Here is a 23,801-nt window from a genome sequence, read left to right as displayed (position 1 = left end):
AGAGAGAACAAGAGAGGAAAGACAGAGAGAGCAAGAGAAAGTAAGAGAAAGAGAGGTCAAGGGGAGGAAGACGGCGGAGTATTTTTAGATGCAGCATGCAGGGAGGATGTCTGCTGTAAAACACCGAAGGATGGAAAACAGAAGGTGTTTGCCTCCCTCCTGACTGCAGACCTGAGCATCTATCCTCTCGCATTATATCATGTCATGAGACGTGCATCCCATGATGCTCTACTGCTGGGCAGTACTAGACTGATCAGTGCTGCTCTGTGGTTTCATCGCTCATCAGTGTGGGAATATATATTATAATAATGCTTGATCATTTTATCATTACTTTCCCCCCACAATGCCAGATTGTTTTATGTTATGGAAAATTTGAATGATCTTGTAAAACCAGTCATTAACACTTCCGGGTCATATTTTACCCCCAAATAATAACAATAATAAAAAAATAGAAATAAAAAAATAAAATATTTCTTAAAATAATGAATAGTTAAACAATGGAAAAATGTATAAAGTATATAAAAAATAAATATAAAACCATTATTATTAATATTATCAGTATTACATTTATTAAAATAAACTACATTGTAAAACAAAATAAATACATCTGTATTTTACTGCGAACTAAAACTAAAGTTGAAACTCTTTTTCAGTAATTGAAAACGCTGCAATTTTATTTTTCAATTATAAAAATTCAATTAAAAATGCTGCCTTGACAACAAACTGAAATAATCTTTAAGTAAACTTACAATTATTCAAATTGAAAGAATTTATTTTTAAAATTAAATATTAATATTTTAAATTAAACACTTAAAATATTTTTTGGTTTTATTTTATGGAGTCCTTCTTACAGTGTAAAAAGGACAGCTTAAAATAAAGTGTTGCCAACATTTCTTTATTTTATTTTAAATATTTATATATAAATTTAATATAAGGAAATCTATACAGAACTATTTTTAAAACAAATGTATGTATGTAGAGGTGAAATATGACACGTGTCTTCATGCTTATTCAAAGCATGATTCATGATTCAACTGATTCATGATTTGATCAAATTGAACCACACCAGTGCTCATAAAAACTGATGTGACAGTGAGCAGTCAGCAGAAAGAGACACTGCGCTCTGTTGGTCTGTACAGGAAGTGCAGCAGAGCTCAGGAGGAAGAGACCGGCGTGCTGTGAAGGCCACAGTTTGAGAGGATGCTAGACGAATATCATCAGGACTGAGCCCAGACCAGTGCTGAGGGGAGCCTTCTGTGCAGGCAGTGACAGGAAGTGAGAAGAAGAGCAGTGCTACTCTACCTGACGCTGAGTTCACGCTGTGCCACCGCGAGGGGAGCAAGAGGAGAGAGAACAAACCAGTGCGGTGAGGGGGCACGGCCAAACAAAACATTACACACAATCAGCAGGCCCACACACAATCTGCTTTAGAGGGACTTAAAGGGAGCTTGAATGAAAGTATTACTTTCTACTCATAGCTGAAATTATCATAAAATGGTCAAAATATTTAGCAAACATGAAAAGGCCGGGGAACATTTGCATTCAACATATGCTTCAAAAATGTTGATGAAATCTGTGCAGATTCTCTGTGGGTCTGTCAATGTTTCATATTACAGTCAATGATACCAAGTCAAATATTAGTCCACTACAAATCATTCCCAATCCACAATGCACAAGCGTTATTAAAACCACTTCTCGTGAGGTGCACGCCGCACACTGATTATTGCTCTAATAAATCACAGGAAAAACATTTGGGAGGAAATAATGAAGATGAATATCATTTTCACAACCAACCAAACACACATTACAAAGGAAATCGTACAGGAAATATTAACGAAGATGTCTCACAAGGAATAAAAATCTTCTTTGATAATTAAAACGTTGGTTTTCTCCTGAAATGGTTAGCAATATTTAAAATTACTATATTATTTTTAATATAATATTATAAATACATTAAAAGCTAAGTTAATTAATTCATAATTATAAATAGTATTTTGTTATATTTTCTTTCCTCGTTTCATACTTTATTTAGTTGAAGACCATTTTATTTACCGATACTACCATTATCTGTTAAAATAACAAAATAATATATTTAATTTGAAATGTAAAAAAAAAAAAAAAAAAAAAAAAGTTAAATGTACTCGAACTACAAAATTTATAAAAAATTTGTCAACTTACAAAAAAATGTCAACAAGACTTCTGAATGGTAATTTGAAATTATTAGTTCTATATACTTTATATTAACGTTACAATTAAATATAATAGTTAATATAACTATAGTTATATATTATATATTTCTGTTAAAATGTTATTAAATAGGCGGCCTGGAATATTTCATCCAGAAGGGGGCGATATTTGACATCTGAAAGATCCACTATGACCAAATGATGCTTTAAATCGAGAGTCTGTGATGCTTTATGTGCTGATCTCACCTCCTCCAGCTGACTGTGGACGTGCTGCACTATAAGATCAATGGCCACCATGTTGCCGCCACCTACAGGAAATGAAGAACAGGAATTACAACAAAGCACTACTAATGCAATGTGCTAGACATCTGTCAGAGCGAACTCACCCCGAGGCACCACGATATCTGCCAGTCTCATGGTGGGCTCGATGTACTGCTCAAAGGCTGGCTTCACAAACTTGTTGTACTGTTTGATCACTCCATCGATGTCCCGGCCGCGCTCGGTGATGTCCCTCCTGAGCCTCCGTACCAGCCGGATGTCAGAATCTGTGTCCACGAAGATCTTCATGTCCAGCAGCTGAAACACAGACACAGACGGCGCTCCAGATCAGCTCCAGCCGGAGAAATAACCACATCATGACAGATCTGATGAGGCTTACCTTCAGCAGCTCTTTATCTGCAAATGACATGATGCCCTCAAATATAATGACGCTGGCCCCATACACCGTTTTCTGCAAGCAAGCACAATGATTATTGTAATTATTTTGTGATTCTAGTATAGAAAGTAAACTTTAAAACATGCTGAAATGCTCAGATTATATTATGTAATATTAAAGGTCATTTAAAAGCTAATGCAGCTTTCATTAGCTTCTGTTGGTTAAAGACTAGAGGTTAGCTATTTTTGTTTGTATAGAACAGGGCTTAAAGTTTTTGGTCTTTGACCTAAAATATTAGCTTCAATTACTCCTGATTTTAAGGCAATAAAACTGGAATACTGTAAATATATTTCATGTTCACGGCTCTCTGGTGTCAGTAAATGGTCATACAAATTTTTTTAAGAAACTGTTTTATTTTTATTTTTTGTTTTTAAAATGATTTATTTTACTTTTACATGTTTATGATAACTTTTTTTTGTTTTAATATTAATTGGAATTTAAAATGATGATTTACTCACTTTTTACAATTTATTTGTAATTAAAAATTAGCGATTTATTTATATTAACATTATAATATTCTGATTTAATTATTATTTTTTAAATATTTGAATTGTTACATTTTATATGATTTAAATATTTATTTTTAACTATTTATTTTATTAAAATAGCCTATCAGATTTGTAATTTATTATATTATATTTTACGGATTTAATTTCCATTTACAATGATTTATTTTACAAATACTTATTTCTTTACACATTTACATAAGATTTATTTTCATTTTAAGTTTTTACGATTTTATTTTAAAAATGTATTACAATTTTTATGATTTCTTTAATTAATAGTGTGTTCCATTAACTCACAACCTAGTTTAGGAATTGAACAAAAAGTTGACTTATAAATGTAGCTAGCCACTTGTTCAAAATGTATCTTTATTGCCATTTTTAAATAAAAATAAAAAACAGCTTCCAAGCAGCTTCCCCAACACTGATCATTTACATGACATGACACTTTAAGCAAATCGGAGTAGAAAAATGAGGAACAACAAACCCACATCTGGTTGATGTGATCTGGTTTTACAGATGATCAGCTGTGTGTTTGCACTCACCCATACTTTCTGCCGTCCGTGTGTGGTGAAGTCATACACCGGGATCTTCACGCTCTTGCCCTGCTTGAGTTTGCGGATAGTGTGCACCAGCAGGCTGAAGTCAAAGGCGTCTGGATGGTCAAAGTTGTAATCATTATTAGCAGCCAGCAGCTGCTGTTCGGCCGTCAGAACCTGCAGGAAACACGTCACAGCAGACGCACCGGGGTTACACCTCTGACTTCAGATCAAATATCTGCCAGCGGCGTGGCCTGCTGGTCTGAGATCAAGGTTGTAGGTTCAAAACAGACAAGGGCTGTCCTTCAGCTAGACACAAATCACCAGGTTCCTCCAGATAGTTGCCATTGCAAATCATGTTACAAGCTATGAGTGTTTGTGCATTACACTGGTACCACAGGTACAGCATGCTGTTAGACATGATGCAAAGGGGTAAACTTAGGTAAAAATCACTGTAACACACAGACATACTTCAATATAAAGGAGAGCAAAAGCAATCTGATGATACATGGGGGGGGGGGGGGATTATTATAATTACTGCAGATTACCTTCTACCATGCAAAAGTTTGGTGTCGGATTAAAATTGGTGACAATTAAGGACTTATAAAATGTAAAAAGATTTATATTTCAAACAATTGCTGCTCAATATTAACAGCAATAAGAAATAGTAAATCAGTAAATCAGCCAATCTGAATGATTTCTGAAGGATCTGAAGACTTGAGGAAAATTCAGCTTTGCAACACTGGAAAAAATTACACTAAAAAAAAAAAAAAAAAAAATATATATATATATATATATATATATATATATATATATTATATTATATATTATATATATAATATAAAGTGAGGCATAAAATCACAAATGTTAAGCGTAAAAGACAAAACATTAAAATATATAATGAATAAAATATATATAAATAAATTGCTCTCACACATTTTGACCAATACAGCAGTCAAAACCTTTCATCAAAGTTGTCCTAATACAAGAACGCATTTGGGTTTTTAGCTTTGATGAAAGGTTTAGATCCCCTTCAATTGCTGACTAAAGTACATTTCCATGATTTTTAAAAATGGAGCAATTAAAAAAAAAAAAAAAACTTTTGTAGAGATATAGAGGCTAGATATTATTTGTGAAGGCAAAAAAAAGTTTAAACAACTTTTAGAATTGTATCATTTGACAAAGAAAAAACAAAAAAACAAAAACAATGTATAAATATCATATAAAATTAGACATTAGCTTGTTTTATAAACCACAATATTAAGCACATTAATCCCAGAGTGTGAACTGTCTATATATGAGCTGCATTTTCAAGTAATATTTTCCAGACAAGAGAAGACAACATCTAGAAACCCCCTCCAGTCTTTATGGAGGGATATACTTTCACCCTGCAGCAGACACAGTGCAGTCCACTGTATGATTACCCCCCGCCTCTCTTCAGGCACATGGCTAAGGTCAGCTGAACTAAATTTAGGAGGAACATTTACACACCGGGACATGTACACAAAAACACACTGCTTCAGCCTCCTCATATAAGTGTAATGATTTCTCATCAGATATACAACAGCTGATAAACTGTTCAAACAAATGGCTCTGATCCACCTCTGCAGACTCTCACATTCCTCACATGACAGAGCGACGGCTCACTTACACATCATAAAGACATAACGGCTTGTGTTTGAATGCTGCAGGCCACAGTAAAGACACCGCTTGAGTTTCTCAGCACAGGATCTGAGATTCTTCTCAAGGATTTAATGGATTATATAACTAAAAGCACACTAATGACTTGTGCCCGTGCTCTCTATATGAGAACAGATGCATGAAATCTTTCATACCGTATCTCTGGATAGAGCTTTTATATTCTGCCATCTGGATGATGGTTAATGAACTAGAATTTCAATAATATGACACTTTACCTGTCAAGTTTTTAGACACACTTGTCTGAAATGATGCTTAAGCTTTCAAAGAAGAAACTCAAATAAAAGATATTTTTGATTTAACCAGTCAAGTAGATTCCCAAACAACAAGTAACTGAGTCTGACTACATGGCTGGACTCACAAAGTAGCAGTACATTTTGTATTTAATGCCATGTCAGCATCTTTGGCTATTTTCATGGCAAAAACAATAATAATAAAAATAAATAAAAATTGAAAAAAATTCAAAATAAAACAAATACAAAAAAAAAAAAAAAAGTTATATCACACAAGATTCTGTTAAATTAACATATGATACAAATTCTAAAACTTTTTTGGGCAAAATTATACAAACTCTTTAAAGTCCACGTGAACCAGAAGTTGCAAACCACTTTTCTCCAGAGTTGTGATGTATTTCCAAAAGAAACGGAATACTAAAGGAGGAAAAATAGTGGGCGTGGCTTTATTTTCCAATTAGCACCTGATTGGATCTAGAAAAGTAGCTAATGACATATGTCAGAAACACCATTTCGTGTTCTGTCCAATTTTTGAAGCATTCGCGCGTGAAGTGCTTCGAGAACATCCGTGCCCTCTCGGTTATCCCTCTTTCCTCGACATGTAAAAATTCGAGCCATCTGGACCGTAACGAGGGAATTTTAGAGAATGGTAAAAGTGTTTTGTGAGTGCCACAACCAAACATGCACCTCCTCGCCACCTCTCCTTTCACGCGCTGTCAATGCTCTCAAACACACAGGCAGCCTGTCTACTGTCAGTTGGAGGGGTGTGGTTATGGATGCTAAGCAGACACCCAAACAGCCAAACCTACGTCATCAGGGAAGGTCCTCCAATGCAGAGGGGAGGGGCATTTTTTTCAGATTTTGATTAAAGATTATGAAGCCAAAAATTTTTTTTGTGTGGATTGACTTGCATGTAAAGTATTTTATAATTTGTACAATTATAATTAAAACTTGAAAACATTTAAATAATAAAAAATATATAATTTTTCAACTATAGAGCTTTTATTTTAGTGCAAATCTGCAGGGAACCTTCTCTTTTAACAATGTTTCTCTTTTTCTGACATCAGATTTATAATTCATTATCACTATAAACTTGTTAGACGTCTTGCACGTGTTGCATTTTTAAATTCACTTTATAAGAGATTCAAACTCAAGTGTACTTGAAGATGCAAAATAAAATCACAGCCAGAGAGTGTTTCTGATTGGCCAAAAACGGATGCCACTCCCCTTTACACAGAGCTCAGGGCTGTCACAGAAATGGGTGTGATTTCCCAGAACCCCCAGGTCACTGAGATCTGTAGAAGGGATGTTTACTGCATGAGTGGTTTACAATGAGATGACCTGTTACCTTGTAGAAGGAATCCATTGACAGAAGAACCACCCAAGGAACATCCAAGGCCTCGATAATTTTACGAGCAACTGTTGTTTTGCCTGAGGCACTGCCTCCACAAAGCCCTGTGGGTAAAAACACACCAGTAAACTGACACGTGATGATGGTTGACGATGATTGTGATTTGTCCTCCCCGGAGCGCTTTAATATACGAACCGATAACAAAAGCTTCTTTGGACTGGGTGCCGTGTTCATTGTACCACGGTGGGCGTCCGGCGGTGTAGATGGTCCTCTTACTGGTCCGCAGCAGTGGAGGCTCTGATTTGCACTGGCTGGTGGTCCGCTTTCGTGGTGACAGGCTGGTGTTGACGGATGGGAGGAGCCTGTCCAGAGAGCCTTCCCCACCGCCACTATTAAAAAGAGGAAATATGGTACAGTGAACAAGACAAGACACATCCAGCTATTTCCTGTGTCAACTCTGACTTCCTGCACACAAACTGTTACCAGTCGACTCAGCAACCATCATGACAACGCCTCCATGCATTGATTAACTACATTTATGTAGGTAACAGGCATTTAAATGAGGAAATACTAAAATGGCGTCATCAATTTTGTAGTATGGTGTTACCCTGGCACAAACAACAGCTGGTCCATATTACACTGAACTCTCAAGTTTCATTATTAAAAATATGCATGACTTACAGTATACTAATTATTAGTATGCATAAGCAAACTACAGTAAGCCAATGGTGCATTTGTTTGTTGAAGGTTCCTGAATGCTGAAATGCACTGATTTCTAAGAGCATTTCTGGAATGATTGATGAGTCACGGATCAATGAAAGAGACACAAGGTAAAATAGGTGGATGCCTTCGAGAGTGTGTGTCACACCTTAGGAGCTTAGTAGCTCTCATAAGCAGCAAGAAATATACTTACTAAAACAGATGAGAAAGCCAGATGTCCACAGAAGATGTGTGCTTGTACTTGTCCATTAAGAAGAAGAAATCAAACTAATCACCTATACGTTTAATTAGCCAGCCAGATCAAGCGATGCATGACTGTGTAATCCCTAAAGATGTTAACATAACACGGTTAAACCAGAATGCCTAGACCTTGGACCTGTGCAACTAAGGTACAACTGGTAAAACTAGAATAAAAGCAATCGTGCGCCTGAGTTTCTGTTTGTGAGAAAAGAGATCACCTTAACTTTCTAGATAATCTGCCCTGCTACAATATAAAAGTGTGATAACAGATAAGATGATAAATGGTGGACCCTGCCCTTGAATTTTCAGAGCAAAACAAACCACTGCATAGTTCGTAAGAGTCTCTCTTAAAGAAATAGTTCACCAAAATGACAGTATTCATTTTATCTATGCCCTTCTTTCTCCATTTGGAAAACAAAAGGAGAAATAATAGAAAATGCAATTAAGAAAGTGTATGGAGATCAAAACTTTTCAGTAAATAATATAACTTTAGTCTGTTCTTCACATAGAGCTTATGTATGACTTTAAATCTAGTGCCATTTGGACATATTTTATCAGGGTTTCTAAACGTTTTATAATGGCACATTTATGACTTTTTAAAAGGCCTTTTATGACCAAGTAAAGAGAATTTAAAACATACATTGAAGGAAACACAATGTGTCAATATTGTCACTAAATCTAAATGTCTAGTGTTAGCTTTTGTCACCGTTCATATTTTATATTTTAGGTCATATTTTAGTTTTTCAGCGTTTACACTAAAACAATATCTAGACACTGGCTGAAAATGTCCTGATTCTTTACTATTGTTCTCTTATAGTTGTGCTCTTTTGCATTTATCTGCTTGAGAGACTTGTTTACTTTTTGTTGTGTATGGTCTTATTATATTTAAATGTTCAAGGTTCATTAGTGATTCAACTTTTAACATTATTTGTTCATCTTTTCAACCTGATTTTGTGCAGTAATTCAATTTTCAACAATTAAGCTACCAAGAACTTCACAAGTTCCCATTTTTAACCGAACAGAGCAGCGTGAACATTCTTCAAAACATCTCCTTTCATGTTTCACAGAAGAACATCAGTCATATAATCATACTGGAACAATAGGAGGATACATAATGTCAATCTTCCTTTTTGGGTGAACTGTCACTTTAAAAAATACACGTTAACCTCAACGACACTTCGTTTGCAACTTCTGGTTCGCATCATGAGTTCACACTCAAGGATGGTATGAGAACACACCATTGTGCAGATCACTTATTAATATTTTCCATCAAACATTTAATAATACCGAAATCAAACCTAAGTTGAGGTTTTCTGCACAACACAGCAAGCAGAGAGTCCTGTCAGCAACAGCTGAATTTACCACACAACTGCAACTCAAGAGCGTCCTACACACCTGAGGAGGACGGACACAAAGATGCTCTGAAAATGTCTTCAAGTTATCAGACTTACCTTCCATCTGCCCTAAAAGCCCAGCAGCCTGAGATCCTGGCTCCCGAGTATGCTGGGAGTGTGTTCATTATGGGTGCGCAGAGAAAGATCAGCGCTGGGACACACACACACACACACACACACAGACGCTAGAGCGCCTGCCCTCTGGCAAGCCGAGGAGAGCCAAAGAACAGGAAGAAACGAAAGTGAAGCAGAGGGGAGGAAAACAAAACTGTGCTTTCTACGTCGGTTCGGTTTTGTGTTCTTTGTCACAAGCGTTTAGTGGGCTGGGACCATTCAAGAAAAAAACATTCTCTCTTTCTCTCTCCCTAATGTGCTTCCAACAAACGTAAGAGGATAACCTATCCTGCAGATTATGTTTGGTGGGTGGTATTAATAGCAGCAGGTTGGAAACAGGCAGAGCACACGCCCCCTCCGCTGGCCTCTTATGGGGCAGCTGGTCTGTCTGAGACACTGTGACTGGAGAGATCGAGAGGAGCGCTTCTGAACTGTGTTCTTAGGAGAGGAACATAAACAAATCAAGCTGCTCTGTGACACTGGGTGTGTCATGAGCTCTGTGCGCTCTCTACATTACACCCAAGGGCTCTGCCATCACCTTATCAACCAATCTGTCCTGTGGGGCATATCTCCACCTGCCCCCCTCGCGGGACACCCCTCACAAACATCATGAAGAAACTCAGTATCCCAGCCAGAACTGAATGTAATGTTACTTACAGCGCATGCACATCCACAAATATATATCAAACTGTGTGTATTAAGATGAGTGTATTGGTCACAAAAATAAATAAATTCCAAGTGATTAGATGATTTCTTATTATAGTAATGAGTTACTAACTGATTGTTATAACATATGATTACCTGTTTACAAAACTTATTAGAATCCACCAAAAAAAGATGAGTAACATATTTGTTATGCACACATAAACTGCCACAAAAAAGTATAACAATATTATATATTTTAATTATTTATATTATTGCTTTTATTCAGCAAGGTTGCATTATGCTGATCACAAATAACAGTATTTTTCTATTCATCAAAGAATCTTGAAAATAAAATGCATTAAAGGTTTCTTAATATACTAAATATTAAGCAGCACAATCATTTTAAGTAAAATATTAACTTTTTATAAAATTTGTTTTACGTTACAGAACATATACATTGTATATATATATATATATATATATATATATATATACATACACACACACAGTAAAGACCCAAAGTTTGGAAACATTACTATTTTTAATGTTTTTGAAAGAAGTTTCTTCTGCTCATCAAGACTGCATTTATTTGATCAAAAATACAGAAAAAATGTAATATTGTGACATAAAATTTAAAATTAAAATTTAAAATAATTGTTTTTAAATGTATTATACTTTAAATTATCATTTATTTCTGTGATGCAAAGCTGAATTTTTAGGATCATTATTACATGATCCTTTAGAAATCATTCTAATATGATGATTCATTATCAAAGTTGGAAACAGTTCTGCTGCTTAATATTTTTTCAGAACATGTGATACTTTTTTAGGATACTTTGATGAATAAAATGTAAAAAAAAAAAAAGAAGCTATGTTTTTAAAATATAAATATTTTGTAATAACAATATACACTACTGGTCAGTAATTTAGGGTCAGTAATTTCAGTAATAAAATCAATACTTTTATTCAGCAAGGATGTGTTAAATTGATAAAAAGTGATAGTAAAGAAAATATAGTATTAGAATTTTGTTTTTATTTTGAATAAATGCAGTTCTTTTTAACCTTTTATTCATCAAATATATTAGCCAGCAGAACTGTTTCCAACACTCATAATAAATCAGAATATTAGAATGATTTCTAAATGATCATGTGATAGACTGGATGTTGTATGTGACAAGGCTGGAGTAATGATGCTGAAAATTCAGCTTTGCATCACAGGAATAAATTATTTTTTTTAAGTATATTCAAATAGAAAACTATTATTTTAAGTTGTAATAATATTTCACAATATTACAGTTTTTTCTGTATTTTTGATCAAATAAATGCAGGCTTGATGAGCAGAAGAAACTTTAAAACATTAAAAATAGTAATGTTTCCAAACTTTTGGTCTGTACTGTATATATATATATATATATATATATATATACACACACACACACACACACACACACACATGCAGAATTATATTTAAAAGTTTGGGGTCAGTAAATGTTCACCAAGGTTGCATTTATTTGATCAAAAACACAGTATATGCAATAATATTTTTTAACAATTTTAAGAAAAAAAGACTATTAAAAGACTGTAATATATTTTAAAATATTATTTATTCCTGTGATGCAAAGCTGTATTTTCAGCAGCAGTACTCCAGTCTTCAGTGTCACATGATACTTCAGAAATCAATCTAATATAATGATTTGCTGCTCAAGGAACATTTATTATTATTGATGGTAAAAGGGTTTGCTATCTATATTTTTATGAAAACTACAATACTTTTCCCCCCAGAATATTTGGATGACTAGAAAGTTCAAATGAACAGCATCTATTCCTTTAAAAACGTCTTACTGACCTTACCAAACTTCTGAATATATAGTAGCCTATCTATAGTAACCTAAAAGAAGTATATTCAAAAACCAGAAGAGCTGATCCATAATCATGGATGTATTGGTGCGTCTATGTGCTGTATGATTCTTTGTGTGACAATAACCAATTAAACCTTTTATTCTCCTATTAGATTTCTCTCCCAAAGGTCAAGACCTTCTCTTTCCACTTCAATCCTACACACGTCAGTTTACACACATGGAGAACAGTCCCAGCAGCAGCTGTGTGTGTGTGTGTGTGTATGTAAATATACAGAAACATGAGCTCTGCTCATAAAGGGTTGGAGAGCGCGTCCTCTGGCGCTGTGAGCCGAGCTGTGACTCAAATCAAATCAAACACAAGGACAGTGAGAGATCAGCTTCAGAAATACATCAACTATAACACAGTTACAGTGTATAGCAAGTACAAACTACTACAAATCATTTTGTGGTTTAATAGTTTATTCTATGTATTAGTTCTTAACACTATTTTTACATGAGAAACCAACTCGACTGCAGGTGGTTTTTCTGCAGTAGTTTAATTACATAACGTTACTGTATAAGTTAATAATTATGTGATGCTGAGAAAGTCTACAGATATAACGCAGATGATGATGGTATTTTATATATATATATATATATATATATATATATATATATATATAAATATATATAGCTATGCAAATGAGTCATAGTCACTATACAGATCATCGACCATGTGCTTCACTGTCAGACACCAACAGTGAGCAGAACACACATTTACACACAGTGTGTGTTTAAGAGAAGACATTTTAATCAAATTTAAGGACCAGATTTTGGACCAAAATATTGATAGGCTAAAACCATAGACCGTATAAAAACAGGCTAAAACAAGACAAGGAAACAGGGTCATAACTTCATAATAATTTGCTTATGGTCGAAACGAGTATCCACTCTTCTTGTTATTCTAGGAGACGTTTATAAATGTTATCAGACGTGTATGATCTTCTTGTGTTTTGTGAAGTCTTAGAAACACGCGAGGTGCAGCCAGCACGCGCGCGACAGGTCAACCATTGCGATTAAATGTTAACTATGTATACACACATTAAGAAAACAGAAGTCTTAATAACATGTGAGGTTAGCCGGTAAATGGCTTAAAACGTTACCTTGGGCAGCGCATAGACGATTTATCTACGCAGTCCATCGCTGAGACCCTTCCGTCTCCGCACACGGCAGACATTGTTAGTTTCCTATTTGACAATCAGCTGTTGCGACTTTAGGCTCCGCTAATGCTGCTGGGATATGTAGTTCTATTATTCATAGGGTCGAACGTGACTTCAGCCAAAGAGAACTACAAATCCCAGAATGTAAACTGTAAAGTATATTTGTAAGTACAGTTTTGGGGATACCTCATGGTAGCGTTTGCTTTACGAATTTAACTTATGTAAATTGATAACACATTTTATATGGTGGAATGTATTTAGTAAAATATTATAATATTACATATTTATACATTAATGCTATACATTTTATCTATGTATATGCATTTTATTTTCAGGAAGGATGCATTGAATCGATCAAAATGTGACAGTAGAGGAAATGTATTAATTAGGTAAAATATATACACATATTGAATAATCTTAAGAGTTGCCATCTAAGCTCAAATGTCATAATGTGTTTTAATATTATATAGTTATTTAATTGATTATAATGACATATAATAATAAAAAGCATGTGTACAAATCTATTACTAATTACCAAAAAAATCCATAAAAAGACGACAACAACATTATACACACACGAACTGTCACAAATCCTAAAAACTGATCAATAGTGACAGTATATAATGTTACAAAAGATTTATTTCTCATAAATAATAAAGTATTATGATTTCCACAAAAATGACCCAGCACAACTGTTTTCAAATAAAGTATTTTTGAAATGTTTTTTGAATATATATATATCCCTATTGATTTTGGGGTCGACATTGAATTTGTCCAAACACAGGAAAACAAACAAATCAGTCAAACCTTTGTCAACATTTTATTAATTATTTGAGGGGTATTAATGCACAGTTAATACACCAGGGGGGGGGGGAAGAGAGAATAATAGTTTAGATTCAGAACTCTTGCCAACCTACGTAAAACTTAATAAAAAGAAATAAAAGATCATTTTGTCCATTACTCTCATTATTTGATAAGTATTAATAGATTTAACAGCTTCTAGAGCATCTGAATAAAATCTACGTATTTGGATCATTCTTTTGTACCTCAAACCAGAGCCTCATTTCTAATCAAACACAATGACTTCTATTTGTAAACTTCTCTGAGGACGTTCGGTCAGATGTCCGATGGGTCAAACTCTAACTTAGTAAATCTTCATTTCACACAAAAGCTGAAGTAATGAAAAGAATGCTTGTTAAAAACTGGTAGGGGGCTCCACTTTCTACAGACCCCCTTAGTACAAAATTCCACAGCACACAATCAAATTCACCAAAATCTCTACCGACACTCCATATTCAAGCCTATTTCATGGGATTACAAGTGCACTAAATACAGAAATACACACCTACACACATTCATGCTCACACACACACACGCCCGCTCACACATACACACGCTGCGTATAGAGGTTTGGACAAAAGGACATTTTCAACACCTTTATAGAAAAGCGCAAGATCATTTTCAAATAGTTTAAAGCAACTATATTACAAAGAAAGATGCAAAGAAGCAAAAGAAAGCGAGTACAGTTCGCACCAAGCTTTGGAAATCATATGTAATGTTGCATTAGTACTTTCGACTGCAAGCTATTGCTGTAATTTCGAAATAAATCTGTTGCAGTGTCATGATCATACAACGTCTGCATATGTGTACGCCACATAATCTATAGGAAGACGGTAACTGAAGCCAAGCACAATATTCCTAGCGGAAACTACACGCCACCTTTCGTGTCATGAGATGGCGAATTGACAACTAAACTTCCATTGACGAAGATACATTCTACTGGGCCAGACTCAAAGCACACTGTCTATGGTTTCATTACAGCTCAGTGACAGTATAAAACACTACATAGAAATGTAAATGGAGCAACACTGAGCTCCTCTCTCAGATTTAACCTGGCAACATGTATGATACTTGTGTTGCTTTGTCCTCTACTCGTGTTCACTCAATAGTATGTGAATCTTTGAAGGGCGAATCTCATAAACCTATGAAGAACGTGTTAATGTTGCATTTTACTGCAAAATCAAATGACAGTGTAAAAATGTAATGTAGTACATGTTTATTTTTTTTAGTTAGTTATTTTTTTTTTATGATTTATTTATTAATTTACTATACTATATGGGAGGGTGTGCCAAGGTTGCATTATATATATATATATATATATATTTTTTTTTTTTACATTTTGTTAAAGAAAATTATGCATATGCATCTAGACATTTCGCATAATCCAACAAATTTAAAAATGTTAAAATTTGCATTACACAGTAAATTGACAAATAATTATTTAAAATAAATCATTAATAATGAACCTTTATTTCAAATTACTGCATTAATTTACTGCATCGCAGTTATTTATATGTAATAATTATTAAAAAGACATCTAGTAACTTAAAATCTGTAAACTAATAGATTTTATAGTAAGATATTAATTACTATGTGTTTGTGTGTGTGTGTGTTTGCATTTAAAATTATTTACTTAATATTACTTATATTTTTTATTATTATTTTTAATTTTTTTTGGATTGAACAAGATATGTTCTAAACAGTTTTGTGAGATTCACTATTTACAGTGCAGGATTTCAGTGTGATGGAAGCCACAGAAGATTTCTATGAGCCATTGATGCAGGACAGTTAAAATGAGAACTGCTACAGTATTTCATGTCAAAAACAGGGACTCAATGGAAAGGTAAATTAACTGCTTCACAATTTCATGCGCAACATTTCCTAAGGTAGATTGGCTACTAGCACCTTTTGCCTAAAACCACGACATACCAACCCTAGATTTATTAAGCAACTATGAAATTAAGATCACATTTACAAGTATTAGTATAAAATAAACATATGCAACTTTGAGCTTATTAATTTTTTCTCATTAGATAAATATATTTTTAATAATTTATCCTTTTTTTACCATTTGTGACCTGTATGCTAATAATTTTATGGCAATTTTTTTTTCATGATTTCAAGTACCTCAGTTAGAATTTTTAGGGTTTTGGAATACATAATTTATGTTGCAACTGATATATTTTTTCAATCTATAATCTTTTATACAAACTCAGGAAGAATAAAAAGACACACTGCTTCCATAAGTCACCTTCAAGGGGACCGTTATGGCTTTAAACATAATTTTCTTTTCCTATTTGACATAGATTTGCTTTCTAAATTGGGGAATGGAGGACGGGCTTCCCTTGCACGAATCACATGGATCACATGGCAGGCGTTCGGGGTGGCCCGTTTGTGATCAGTTTCTCTTGTGTGGTGGATTTATGTAAAGGAAACTGATCTTAGATCTCACAACACAGAGCCGCTCATTTGAGGTCGGAGAATGGAAGCCTAACAGTGCCTGCAAAGTGCAAGATAAGGAGGGAGGGGGAGGAGGGGTTAAAGTGCAATACCAGCATTTTTCTCAAACAGGCCTCAATCAGAAGCTTGGGAATCAGTGCAGGACCATTCAGATGTCACATTTGTTTTTGGCCAGACACTCTCTGATTCAGAAACGTTCGGATAAAGCCTGCGGTGGCCATTCTGATTGTGCTCTTCAATGCTTCACACCACGTGCTTGTGCACCCAAAACACTCTCACTATTGCATACAGTCACAGAGATCTTTAAGTGCATTCCACACACATTGCTTGTACTCCTATCAAAAGTGAATTGAACGGGTGAATCTTACAAAAACATGGGCACATTTAACTCTAAAAAATCTAATAATAATTCTTTTTTTTTTGATAGAAGTCTAATTTTAGCATTGTTAAGATTGCATTGTGACATTATTCTCATGACTATTAAGCACGTTTGCTTCCCAAATTGTAATTACCATAAATCGCATAAATCATTACTGCAACCATTTTTTTTTATTGAATAAGAAATTAAAGTATTAATTTACAAATACTATTTTAAATAATACTTTTCAAAATATAAACTAAAATGTAACTTTTATTTCGCATTGGTAATAAGAATTGTATAGAAGCCTGTTTCCACCACAGAATTAATAATAATAATAATAATAATAATAAATTGCAAGTTTATAATCTCCCAATTCTGACTTTTTCATAAAAGTATTTTTTTCTTTATTTAGAAGGTAATTAGGATTAATTACGGGGGATTCATTTGGAGAATAGGCAGATAAAATGTGCTTAATTGTCATGAAAAATAGTGCAATACATATAAAAATGACTAATTCTAAAAAGCTTCACTTTCTTTTAGTAAAACAAAATTAAATTTTTATTTGCCTTGATTTTGAGGTGAAATGATTCTTGTCATTTTTTGTGAGATTCACACAAATTTCCTGTTTTAATTTTTCAGTTTGAGTCTTAGGGGCTGTTCACACAGGATTCATTTTTGATTCCACTGCAGCTTTTCAATTGGTTTTCTATGTAAACATGCGCTGGATGGACGTGTGTCATGCATCTCACACATTGGCACGGCAATCTAAGAATGCAGCGCTCAAGATAAAAAGTTAAAAATTAAGGTTAAAAATCACATCTCCAAAACTTGTGTTTTTCATTCCATTAATTTGTGGATGTCCTCTTAAGTTTAAGCAAGGACTGATGACATCACAGATATTGAAGGGCATTCCTATGCTTTGGACGATTACATTTTTCCTGCCAACACATTTGTAGTCATTATCAGTATCATTGATTTGAATTTCTCTAATCGTCTTCACTGTATACTCCTTCTACATTAAGCACCACAAGCTCTTATTCTCATAAAAAACAATCAGACAAAATGAAAGCACACAGCACTGCCAAATTTCAAAGCAGTTAAAGGTTTTAACAAAGACCTCTGGGTCAACTGCAGCAAACTACAAACTACTGCAAACAGCCCAAGGGGACGCGGGATAGGGAGTTACGCAAGGCTACGCGCTTAGACCTCTCACGATTCCGAGCAAGAGACAGGACAAGAAACCACAAAAGCAACACTATTGCACAGTAGCACACTGTTACAACAGCTGTCAATCTAAATCCAACTCTCCATTCAGCTGCCACTGACAAAACAATCCCAAACACACCCAAGGAAAAGCAACCTAAATGATTACCAACTTTTTTGACGCACTTTGTTTTGAAACCGATGGACGAAAATGAATTGCTTTGAATATATTCATATATAGATATAGATATTATATATATATACACAGCAGAGTATAACCGTGATAAAATGTTAGCAGTAAATTAGCTTATCATGCTAATTGAATGAGATCGATATTCTTTAAAAAAACGTGGAAACACATCATGAAACCACCGGACATGTTGACGTAACTACCCAAAAAAATATGTAGAAATGTAACTTCTGTTCTAAAAAAGCTTCAGTAAAGGCCTATATATATATATATATATATATATATATATATATCATATATCATATATCAACTGGGAGCTGAAATGTTATTGACCCCTTTAGAGTGAACAACTTAATAAAATCAACTATAAAAATGGAATGAAAAACCGACAGGAGTAATATATATCAGTAAACAAAAGCACACACATAATGTATATACTCAGCTTAAAAAACACAAAGATCAGTGTGAAATCAATACAAGGGCAAATCATTGTTGTTTTCTTCCGTTTTTCATCCTCTCGTTCTGCCGTTCATCTTTCTGAGCTCGTTCTTCTGTGCCATCCTTAATTTCTGTGACCGAATTGACTAAAGTTTTATCCGGAGTAGTTCGGAAAACATCCCTTCTGGTGTTGACGGATTGAAAGCCGAGTTACTCAGCGGTCTGCGCTTTCTTAGTTTTGACTCGTTTCTTTATAGGAGGCTGTGTGTCTCTGGCTCGGGCTGGATTCCGACTGTCCACTGGGGCAGGGGGCGTGGTTGGGGTGATGGGGTTGGGCGTGGGGGTTTGGGTTTCTGAGGCTGGGCTTACGGTCTGGGGTGGAAGCGGAGCTGGAGCTGGGCTGAAGCTCTGAGTCTCTGCTGGAAAAGGTGCTGTCACCAGGTGGTGCTCTTTAGGCTTTCGTCCCCTCCTCTTCCCAGGCACTACGTTTTTCATGTCCTTCTGTAAGCCATTGCTCTCTGGCTCTTTTTTCTTGTTGTTGGTTACCTCGTTGGTAGACGCCCGGAACCAGTTCTGTGCACATAAGGCCACATCAAATTCAAAAAGGAAATGATAATCAAGGACTTTTAGTGAATCTGCTTGAATTTTTAGAAGTATAACATTATAGAAGGAAGATATTCATCCCTAGAGACCCCTTGATAAGAAATTCAAGTTAGCAACGTTTTTGTGTACTAAAAACTGAAACTAAGGTACGAAAAATATATGAACAGGTAATATGAAACTATTTCTGTAATACTCTAACGATAAAGTGCTTCACACACAAATTAATCATAGATGTGTTGAATGAAAATATAATGCAAACCTATAAAAATGAAATAATATGAGAAAATATATAAATCTCACACACTACTCATTTATATTTTTATTTATATTATTTAATTTAGCAGTAATAAAATATTCTTCATATGACGGAAAAATGTTGTGACATTATTTAAAATATTAACTCTAACATGCACATGCCTACAGGTATATAGCGGATTTATATGAGTTAACTTAACGATTTAACTGATTTTCAAAATCCAATCCTTCCAATCAATTTTTACAATCTATTCAAAAATCTAATAGTTCATAAATGAAAAGTTTATTTAATTCAAATGTGTTGGTTATTTTACATAATTCTAAAAAAATAAACTCTGATAACATTCTGATGAAATTCTTCAATAACTGAACTTAAAACCAAAACTAAAATAAATAAAAATCTAAAGAATTAAGTCTATAAAATAAAAACTAAAATTAAAAGCTAAAAATAAAAGCTAAAATTTAATGTAAACTATAAACTTATAAAACATAGGAACTAATGAAAATATTATTACATTAAAATATATTTCTCTGTTTCAATGGATTCTAAAGAAACAAAAATGTACTGTACATGACAGTACATGACATGACAGATTTTAGTTTTTTGGCAAAGTCTCGTCTTGTTTATTCATATTGAACTTGGTGTCAACAGGCCTTAAATGGATAGTCCACCCCAAATTAAAATTCTGTTATCAGCCATTGACTTCCATAGTATTTTTTGTAGTATAGTATATTTGTACTGTGGAAGTCAATGGCTACCATCAAATGTTAGGTAACCAACATTCTTCAAAATATATTCTTTTGTGTCAAACAGAAGAAAGAATCTCATACAGATTTGAAACAAGTGGAGGGGGATTATTAAATTTTTTGGGTGAACTGTCCTTTTAGCAATCAAAGTGTCTTAATACTAGAAGACTATGAAGGGCAAGTGCTCAGCTTCATTTGCTAAGCATACGGTACACAGGTTTATTGTTTGCTTTACCTGAGAGTGTGTCTTGCTGATATGGTACTTCACGCCACTCTCAGAGTTAAACTCCTTCTGACAGAGCAAACAAGTGTACTTCCCTACGTCACCCCCTCCCTGTGCGGAGAACAATAACAGCAGTGAAGCTGATACAGTATCAGAGATCAAACATTTACAGCTGTTTAAATGATCTATAATTAATTAACAACTACAGCAAAGCATGAAGAAGTTTTTATACCTTGTTACAGCTTGCCAAATGTGCTTTAAGTCCAGATACACTTGAGTAGATAGCCTCGCAGTTCTGTTATGAGATCAAGAGAGACTTGAGGAGAAGAACTGAGCAACAAAAATGTCAACATTTTTTAACACAACTTTCAAGAGCTCTTCAGGTTCTCCAACAAGTCTATATCTACTGATGTAATTCAGTTGTTCATATTGAGGTTGGAATCTGTTACTGAAGCACTAGCTGCTGTTAAAGGCAATGTTCTGTCAGAAATACAAGACAAATGCTTACACAGTTGGGGCAGCAGATAAATCCTTTTTCCTTCACCTCGTTCTTCCAGCTGTTCACAGTTTCAGGGCTAAAGTTGGGGAGACCAGGTCGAGTATAGTTGAGCTATAAAAAAAAGTGTGTACAAAGAAATTTAAAAATAAGCAGTTAAATGTGTATATGAGACAAGGCAAGGCAGGTTTATTTATATAGCATTTCGTACACAATGGTAATTCAAAGTGCTTTACATAAAAGAAAGTAAAATAATCATGAAGAACAAAAATAAAACAAGCAATTTTAAAACTTTGGAAATGATTTAGATAATGTACTTATTTAAAATGAATTTAAAACAAGTAGAAATAGAAAATGATTTTACATAAAATACAGTGAATACGTAAAATACAGTGCAATCAGTCAGACATCGCACAGTGCTCATTTAATAAATGCACAGCTAAACAGATGGGTTTTGAGTCTAGATTTAAATGTGACTAGTGTTTTAGCACATCTGATCTCTCCTGGAAGCTGATTCCAACTGCGGTAGTAACTCAAGTAACTAAAGGAGGACTCCTCTTGTTTTGTGTGAACCCTTGGTATTTCTAACTGACTCGATCCTAATGATCTGAGTGCTCTGTTAGGTTAACATATCTGCAATATATTTCAGTCCTAGGTCATTGAGTGACTTATAGACGAGTAAAAGTACTTTAAAATCAATCCTAAATGTAACTGGAAGCTAGTGTAAGGACCTGAGGACTGGTGTGATATGCTCATATTTTCTGGTTCTAGTCAGAATCCTGGCAGCAGAGTTCTGGATGAGCTGCAGCTGTCTAATGGTCTTTTTGGGAAGGCCGGTGAGGAGCCCATTACAATAGTCCACCCTGCTGGTGATAAAGGCATGAACAAGTTTCTCCAAGTCTTGGCTGGAAACAAAACATCTAACTCTTGCAATGTTTTTTAAATGATAGTATGCTGATTTAGTTACTGCTTTGACATGACTACTGAAACTAAGGTCTGTCTCCAGAATCACACCAAGATTCCTGACTTGATTTTAGTTGTATGACCCCAAGAGTCAAGGTATGCATTCACCTTGAACACTTCATCTTTGTTTCCAAATGCAATGACTTCAGTTTTTTCCTTGTTTAACTGAAGAATGTTCTGGCACATCCAACTATTAATTTCATCAATGCATTGGCAGAGGGAGTCAATGGGGCTGTAGTCATTTGGAGATAAGGCTAAGTAAATCTGGGTATCATCAGCATAGCTGTGATAGGCAATTTGGTTCTTTCTCATTATTTGACTTAGTTGGAGCATATACAGGCTAAACAAGAGCGGTGCAAGAATTGAGCCTTGTGGGACTCCGCATGTCATGGATGTCCACTTAGACTTATGCTCTCTTAGACTCACATAATAAGCTCTCCCTTCTAAGTATGACCTGAACCATTTGAGTACCATCCCAGAAAGCCCGAACCTGTTTTCCAGTCTCTCTAGTAGTATGTTATGATCGACAGTGTCAAACGCAGCCCTGAGATCTAGCAATACCAGCACCGATATTTTGCCAGAGTCACAATTTAAGCGAATATCATTTATTATATTAATGAGTGCTGTCTCTGTGCTGTGATGCGGTCGAAAACCAGAATGAAAATTGTCCAGGTATCCATTTGCGTTTAAGTATTTGTTCAGCTGATTAAAAACTACCTTTTTTTATAATTTTGCCCATAAAGGGAAGATTAGATATTGGTCTATAATTGCTCGAAATGGTGTTATCAAGATTGCTCTTTTTCAGGAGGGGCTTAACAACTGTTGTTTTCAGGGAGTTTGGAAATGTCCTAGAGAGAAGTGAGGTGTTAACCACTTCTAAGAGATCTGCTTCTAAACAATTACATACACTTTTGAGAAAAGATGTGGGAAGTGTGTCAAGATAGCAGGTTGACGATTTTAGGTGCTGCACTATGTCTTCCAAAATTTTGCTATCAATTGCTGAAAAAAATAGACATAGTATCTTTTTGATATTGTGGCCTAATCTGTCTGACCTCTGCATTACTTGAGGATGTGCTAATCGCCTTCCTGATATTGATGATCTTCTCAGAAAAGAAGGATGCAAACTCAATGCATTTGCTGTCTGAGAGCATTTCACTGGGAATCTCATTTGCGGGGTTTGTCAGTCTCTCAACAGTGGCAAAAAGAGTACGAGTGTAATTTAAGTTACTGTTTATAAGGTTTGAAAAGAAATTTTGTCTAGCTGTTTTGAGGATTGCTTCCATAAGCAATATGAGCAGTAACTACCAAAATTTAGAAACACTACTGACATTACTTGTTAGTTTTACCATCCTCATAGAGGGGACATAGAGGAGGAGGAGATGAATTGTTGAATAAAGTCGTTATTTTTGTTTTTTTCTTTGCAAACAAAAAGTATTGTCATTGCCTCATAAAATTACAGTTGAGCCACTGATGTCACATAGACTACTTTACTGATGTCCTTGCAATGTTTCTGGACCTGGGAACATTTCAGTTATGGGAAGTCGTGGCCTAATGGTTAGAGAGTCGGACTCCCAATCGAAAGGTTGTGAGTTCGACTCTTGGGCCGGCAGGAATTGTGGGTGGGGG

General features: G+C 34.8%; 2 protein-coding genes across 6 annotated transcripts in view; both read right to left on the bottom strand.

The window, feature by feature from the left end:
• The window catches only part of LOC132117949 (uridine-cytidine kinase-like 1), a 25,181-nt gene extending 11,721 nt beyond the window's left edge, over positions 1–13,460 (bottom strand). Inside the window, exons 1-8 of one of the 5 annotated variants that reach the window (XM_059527339.1) lie at positions 13,340–13,460; positions 7,421–7,614; positions 7,223–7,329; positions 3,950–4,120; positions 2,845–2,916; positions 2,573–2,762; positions 2,433–2,494; positions 1,303–1,319 (exon numbers count right to left, since the gene is read on the bottom strand). In XM_059527339.1, the coding sequence (XP_059383322.1) occupies positions 1,303–1,319; positions 2,433–2,494; positions 2,573–2,762; positions 2,845–2,916; positions 3,950–4,120; positions 7,223–7,329; positions 7,421–7,614; positions 13,340–13,413 (887 nt within the window). In that variant the 5' untranslated portion in view covers positions 13,414–13,460. Of the gene's footprint in view, positions 1–1,302; positions 1,320–2,432; positions 2,495–2,572; positions 2,763–2,844; positions 2,917–3,949; positions 4,121–7,222; positions 7,330–7,420; positions 7,615–8,138; positions 8,208–9,636; positions 9,984–13,339 lie in introns of those variants that run through there. The other 4 variants (XM_059527341.1, XM_059527338.1, XM_059527340.1 and 1 more) reach the window with 4 other exon arrangements.
• A 5,328-nt stretch (positions 13,461–18,788) lies between these two features.
• LOC132117948 (zinc finger protein 512B-like) overlaps positions 18,789–23,801 on the bottom strand; it is a 75,362-nt gene continuing 70,349 nt past the window's right edge. Inside the window, exons 14-17 of the mRNA XM_059527337.1 lie at positions 21,225–21,326; positions 20,949–21,011; positions 20,729–20,827; positions 18,789–19,461 (exon numbers count right to left, since the gene is read on the bottom strand). Coding sequence (XP_059383320.1) covers positions 19,099–19,461; positions 20,729–20,827; positions 20,949–21,011; positions 21,225–21,326 — 627 coding nt within the window. The 3' untranslated portion in view covers positions 18,789–19,098. The remainder of the gene's footprint in view (positions 19,462–20,728; positions 20,828–20,948; positions 21,012–21,224; positions 21,327–23,801) is intronic.

Source organism: Carassius carassius, chromosome 37 (assembly GCF_963082965.1).
Source record: "Carassius carassius chromosome 37, fCarCar2.1, whole genome shotgun sequence".
In the NCBI taxonomy this organism is placed as follows: domain Eukaryota; kingdom Metazoa; phylum Chordata; class Actinopteri; order Cypriniformes; family Cyprinidae; genus Carassius; species Carassius carassius.
Note: the sequence above shows the minus strand (reverse complement) of the source record. Positions and strands in the feature narration are given on the sequence as shown.